This window comes from Coregonus clupeaformis, chromosome 33 (genome assembly GCF_020615455.1).
Source record: "Coregonus clupeaformis isolate EN_2021a chromosome 33, ASM2061545v1, whole genome shotgun sequence".
Taxonomy (NCBI): Eukaryota; Metazoa; Chordata; class Actinopteri; order Salmoniformes; family Salmonidae; genus Coregonus; species Coregonus clupeaformis.
Window position 1 is genome coordinate 33,537,086 of NC_059224.1, and position 6,596 is coordinate 33,543,681.

A 6,596-nucleotide genomic window follows, 5' to 3' on the forward strand; every position below is an offset into this window, starting at 1 on the left:
TTTGTTACTGTATAATAAAGCAATACCTTACAATGCATCTAGAACATAAAATGTGTCATCCAGTATAATCTTTATGAGTCGTACAAAACAAGACATTCTGCCTAAAGAATTGCTTCATATGGCAATTTATTCCCCCCTCGTTGCAAAATGCTTAAAAAGATACCTCAAGGAGAAGAGTTTCAGCGATGATCCTAGTTGTAGTAAGAGTGGCTTGTCTCAAATCAGCCACAACTGAAACCAAGCTCTCCTCCTGTTTCTTACTATAAAAAAGTGGTATTAGAAAGGCTTAACATGACTACAATCTTAAAATTACATCTAAAAACACACACATTAAATTGTAGCCTTGGTACAAACTTGTGCAAACAGAGAAAGTAGTGTATGAAGTCAACCACTTCTGCTTTGGTTAGATCTGAAAGGTTGCCATGAGCATCCATAGGGAACATAACCAGAGGATATCCATGCTGATCAAAGGCACCTGTTGTTGAGATAATCATTTAATGGTCGCATTGTTACAGTTTGTATAATTAACATCGTGTTGTTATTGTTGTTTTGTCAGTTTGAATGTTACATTTTGCACCTTGTAGCCATGATAAATTGAGTGCACGTCTATTATAGCCTACCAGGGGAAACCACTGTTCCGGAGTTCAACACATGATCTGGAGGCAACGGCGTGGAGGGGGAGGACCCTTGGAATTCTGAAAGGATTTGTGGGAAACGAATATTTACATTAGAAACATGCCTGGGAACAATTTCATTGGCCTTTTCCCACTAATGTAGAAATCTGAGCGCCCGACGCATTCCTAGCCCCCTCCCAACCCAACTCTGCAGTCTGCAGCCAAAATGTAGCAAAACTATTGTCACTACAATACATCATTCAGAACAGAGCTTATTTGCAGACATACTTTACACCTTTCATTGTATCACAAACGCCACCGCCACACGTTACAGTAGATAGCAACATTATAACTTTGTAAATGTGTAACAAATTCTTAAACTCGATTATTACTTGTTGCTTGGCGGCGGCTCATGGTGGGGTTCTCACAGTTCTATTCAAATGTTGAAAGCTTCATGGTTATTTTTTGCCAAACAATTTAGAAACGATCCACTCATTTTCCCAAATAAAACCATTTAAAATTCCCAAATAAAACCATTTAAAAGACAGCATTCTATTTTAGTTTCGATTTGAAAAGACACTTGGGATCTAGTCCACTTGTTTCCGCCATGTTGCATCCACTGAGAAGGGGATCATGCGGCTGAGCAATTCCATTGAGTAGATGCTGCGAGCCCTCATTTATAACTTCAAAATTGGAGGGCGGGGAAAGATAACAAGAAAACGTGACATACATTGGGAGACGCCTAGCTGTTGATATTCTGTGCACTATTTGCAATCAATGCAACGTTGTATGTATATTTAAATATTTTAAGATTCATGATAGAACAGGCAAGAGAACAATAAATGGCATGCACATTATGATTTTAAATAATAGACATTTAATCGTAATGTGAATGTAAATCATTCCTGGCATTCCTGTCCCATACACATCACATTTATAAAAGAAAACTTTATCTACCAAAGTTTTGTTGTTGTTGATAAAACATAATTGGGTAGGCTACTACTTATAACTATCTGAGACGTATGCATGTTAATTTGCTCATTTAATCAACAAGTGACCAGCCTATATGACAGGGGCTTATGATCTCTGGCATAAACACATAAACCCTCATGGAAGTTTATTTTCAGATATCAAACAGACTGCAATTATTACACAAACAAATACAATGTGGCTAATGCAGATTTATTGCAGTTGACTAATGGTGATAGGCCAAAAAGATGCATGCTTTGCTGGGCTTCTATTTATTAATTTGACATTCATGGTGTGAGGGTGCTTTGCTGGTGATTTATTTAGAATTCAAGGCACACTTAACCAGCATGGCTACCACAGCATTCTGCAGTGATACGCCATCCCATCTGGTTTGGGCATAGTGAGACTATAATTTGTTTTTCAACAGGACAATGACCCAACACACCTCCAGGCTGTGTAAGGGCTATTTTACCAAGAAGGAGAGTGATAGAGTGCTGCATCAGATGACCTGGCCTCCACAATCACCTGACCTCAACCCAATTGAGATGGTTTGGGATGAGTCGGATGGCAGAGTGAAGGAAAAGCAGACATAAGTGCTCAGCATATGTGGGAACTCCTTCAAGACTGTTGGAAAAGCATTCCAGGCGAAGCTAGTTGAGAGAATGCCAAGAGTGTGCAAAGCTGTCATCAAGACAAAGGGTGACTATTTGAAGAATCTAAAATCTATTTTGATTTGTTTAACACTTTTTTGGTTACTACATGATTCCATATGTATTATTTCATCATTTTGATGTCTTCACTATTATTCTACAATGTAGAAAATAGTAAAAATAAAGAAAAACCCTTGAATGAGTAGGTGTGTCCAAACTTTTGGCTGGTACTGTATATATATATATATATATATATATATATATATTTGACCTTGCCCCACGCCTCCTCGGTAGCAGCTTTAATACACTTCTTCTCATTTTGAAACTCTGTCATGTAATACTGGTGTATGTTTTCTCCTATATCTACAATTTAATGTGATAGTCGCTTAAACATCTGTTACAGACTGCTATCATTGATAAGGAGTATTATTGGAGTGAATCTAATAAAGGAGGTTTGGACATACCAATGATGTTTGAGTGAGTACTCAACTGCTTCAGCTTTATCAGTGCTGCCATACAAAGCTGTGAGAGTACAGCTTGTGGGCTCTCACTTTCTTGCAGTGCGTCTATCACCTCCTTTAGACACACAGGAAGGATGCTGTGAAGCTTTGATTCCCACGTTGGGTTTCCCTTGCTCTTTGACTCTGTCCATTTTAGCTTTTACAGTGGACCTAACCTCACAAAGTACATCATTATTGAAGCATTAACTCCCAACCCATAGGGTGGGATATCTTGCTTTATTTAAAACTAGCTACAGAGATATGTTTAAAGTACTTAAAATGCTGCACTGTAGAAGAACAAAACAATATATAAGTACATTTGACTCCAAATGCATGTCTGAAAAAGAAAAAAACTAATTGTGATGCAATCTATGGTGCTGTTTCAACACTGGTCAGCTCTTTCTTGATGTGGAATCCTCTATAGGGTTTCTATGGGTTTACCTTGTTGTATTTATTCTCTAATGTAAATTGAGGCTTCAATAGTTTAATAAATGAATCCAATAGCTATTGCCTAATTTTAACAAAATGTAATAACCATAATCATTTTATACACAGATCAAGTGCTTTCAGCCCAAGCCATTTTCCCACAATAATGTTCAGGATATATTGCATATCTGATGTGATCAGTCCCATTTCGAGGTTTTCCTCCTCATGTTCTTCTCCCCTTCACTGTCAATAGCTTCATACAGCTGCTGGTCGTTCTCTTTGGTGGCGTGAAGGTAGCCAAGGTAGCCCACACACAAGGTGATTGTTATAAGTCCAAAGGCCATCACAGGCTTGTTCTGTAAAATAAATAAAGCACAAATGTAGTGACATGTGAACAACAAACGATACTGATAACATACTCATGTGTGCCTAATAAAATTGTAGCCGAGGAGTTCGTCAGTAGGCCTTACTGGTTTAATGAAGAGCTCAGGGTTGACAGCTCGGAAAAGCGTGGTGGTCTTCGCTCCTCTCAGGCCAGGAATCCTGAAATTCCCTTCTTTCGAAGCATCCTTATCGCTTCCAGATGCCATTGTACAGTTCTGTGGAGTCTTTTTCACGCAACCCTATTGTAGGAAAGAGTGCAAAGCGTTTGAGGAAACGTTATTGATGATGGAAAACATTCTGAACAATCAAAAGCGCATGCACAACACGTCCATTTGTTTTGAAAGTCATAACAGTCAACGAATGCAACAAGAAATGTATGTTTGTATGATCCAATTATACAGCGCCACCACGTGGATGGAGTACACTGCTATGGCACAGGCTGGTTTCGACAGTATGTGGAACAGCCTTTGGTTTGGTATTTAGCTTTACAGTAGCCTGTACAAAAGACTCAGCATAAATAATTGTGTATACGTTATTTCCCTGTATTCAGAAAAACTGTAATAGCTATTTAGCCTTGCACAGGACGAAAAGTGGCTATCCATTATTAACAGTCGTCATACGACACCTGGAATGCCTATAAAAAAATAATGACCAGTAGCCACATTGAAGTCAACATTTGAAAGGGACATTCAAATAACAATTTAACTTAGATACAATTCTATATGACTTTCTTATTCTTTCAGCAACGCAATTTGAACTCATATACTGATATTTCCTACCACTGATGTTCAGTCCATGTGTGTTTAATGTGACCATTGTTACACTCGACTCTCCCAGAACAAAATGTAGGTTTGACGACAGATGAATGCACATAGTGACTTATGAATGGTGGCTACAGGTTTTAAGTCTAAAGGCATATTGAAAATAGACATAGGTTTAAATATAGGATTATTTTTGTTTACCTTTGTCACATTTCCCAACACACCTCCAGAAACAGTCTTTAATGTTAAACCTACAATCTAATAAAGAGAATGATAGGCCATATATGCTAATAGAAAAATACACATACAGGGTATGCTAAGGACTTTTATAGTGCTGCTCGTCCGCAATAGACTATTCAAATAATAAGCCCTCTGGGTACAAAATAGGTGTGGCCTCTTCGACAGGTGTGTTTAAGGTGCACATCTACTGCAGTAGCCAGCATCGGAAAATTGGCTCCTGAAAGAAACAGAAAGAACTGCAATAGCCGGTAATCGGTGAGTTAATAGTTTTATTTTCTTTCAATATTGTATTTGTCTGAACATAATAGTGATCCTAAGATAGGTTTAGCCTATGCTACTAGAAAAAGCGCACTATCACAGATCAAGTTGATAGAGTACTTGAAATAAATGAACTAATCAATGGCAATTTATTCACTGGAGAGTAATAGTAAAGGTAGAAGCTTTCGGTTTTTGTAAAAGGGAAATTCATTTATACATGATGGGATGCTACTGTACTGCTACCCAGGAAATACAGAGCCAGTACTGTTCTCATTGTTAAAAGTGCAACAGGCGTATTAAAGAGGAACATATTCCTTCCTATTCAGATTTGTTATCAACTTGATATTTGCCCTTTCCATTATTTTGCTATCAAACATTATTTTTATTTTGTAACACTTTACATAACATTATTACACTGTAATATGTGTAAGTAGCCTACAGTGTTAACAAGTATATAATTTATAATACTAGTTACAGTGGAGAGAATAATGGTGAAATAGAAATGTAGCCACGGAGCAACAAAAAATCCACAGTAGAACTCACTTTATTATGTCCTATGTGCAATGTATGATTGAAATCGATTTATATTGTTAGATGATGCCCTCTTCATAACAGGCAGAATTTAGTATTGGCCTTGTATCTACAGAGTTTTGTCCTAAATGGCAGCTTATTCCCTACATAGTGCACTACTTTTGAAAAGTAGTGCACTATGTAGGGATTATGGTTCCATTTGATGGTTCCATTTGGGACGCACACTGCATTCTACAGTTTATCCATCATCCACAGGCTCATGTAATTAGAGAGATGTCGAACTGGGGGTTTCTGGAGAACGTCCTGAGTGGGGTGAACAAATACTCCACAGTCATCGGGCGCATCTGGCTCTCCATCGTCTTCATCTTCCGCATCCTTGTGTACGTGGCTGCTGCTGAGCAGGTCTGGAAGGACGAGAACAAGGACTTTGTCTGCAACATCCAGCAGCCTGGCTGTGAGAACGTGTGCTTCGACCATTTCTTCCCCATCTCCCAGATCCGCCTGTGGGCCCTCCAGCTCATCATGGTGTCCACTCCCTCCCTGTTGGTGGCTCTACACGTGGCCTACCGCGAGAACAGGGAGAGGAGGCATGGCAAGAAGCTCTATGAGGACAAAGGCAGGATTGACGGAGGCCTGCTCTTCACCTATATCCTCAGCCTCGTCTTCAAGACTACCTTCGAGGTGGGCTCCCTCCTGGCCTTCTACTTCCTCTACAGTGGCTTTGACGTTCCCAGACTGCTTCGCTGCAGCCTGGACCCTTGCCCAAACACGGTCGACTGCTACATCGCCAAAGCCACTGAGAAGAAGGTCTTTCTTTACATCATGGGCTGTACATCCATATTGTGTATTGTGCTGAATGTCTCAGAGATGGTGTACATTCTATCAAAACAGTGCTGGAAGTGTTTCAGCAAGCACTACATCCCTATTGAAGAGAGGGCTAGTCGGCATTGTCATCACACTGTCCCCATCAGCAACAGTACCTCAGCACTTCAGCCCACACTTAAAGATACGATGGGCTCACAAGATCCAGCTACAAAGGGAAACCAATCCATCCCCTCTTAAAGACGCACTATGCAGAAATTGCACCGCCATTTCCTGGTTGCTAAAACTCTAATAGTTAGCCTAATTTCAGTTTATGTGACAAAACAAGCGAGTATAGTGTAGAGAATCATTGTACCATCTAAACCACTGTGAAATATATTTTCCATAACCAAAAATATTGTATTTTCAGCTGTTTGAAGCTGGTGTACAAAACCAAAAGTA

At 39.4% G+C, this 6,596-nt stretch overlaps 2 protein-coding genes across 2 annotated transcripts; one reads left to right on the plus strand and one right to left on the minus strand.

Annotated features, from left to right (window-relative positions):
• Nucleotides 1-2,925: 2,925 nt before the first annotated feature.
• Nucleotides 2,926-3,898, minus strand: LOC121549306 (small integral membrane protein 8). The gene is made up of 2 exons (XM_041861168.2): nt 3,630-3,898; nt 2,926-3,515 (listed from the first exon to the last, which is right to left on the minus strand). The coding sequence occupies exons 1-2, from the start codon at nt 3,747-3,749 to the stop codon at nt 3,357-3,359; spliced, it is 279 nt and encodes a 92-aa protein (XP_041717102.1). The 5' UTR covers nt 3,750-3,898; the 3' UTR covers nt 2,926-3,356.
• Nucleotides 3,899-4,905: 1,007 nt separating this feature from the next.
• LOC121549307 (gap junction beta-7 protein-like) lies at nt 4,906-6,459 on the plus strand. Its single transcript, XM_041861169.1, has one exon. The coding sequence runs from the start codon at nt 5,523-5,525 to the stop codon at nt 6,393-6,395; it is 873 nt and encodes a 290-aa protein (XP_041717103.1). The 5' UTR covers nt 4,906-5,522; the 3' UTR covers nt 6,396-6,459.
• The last annotated feature ends 137 nt before the right edge of the window (nt 6,460-6,596 follow it).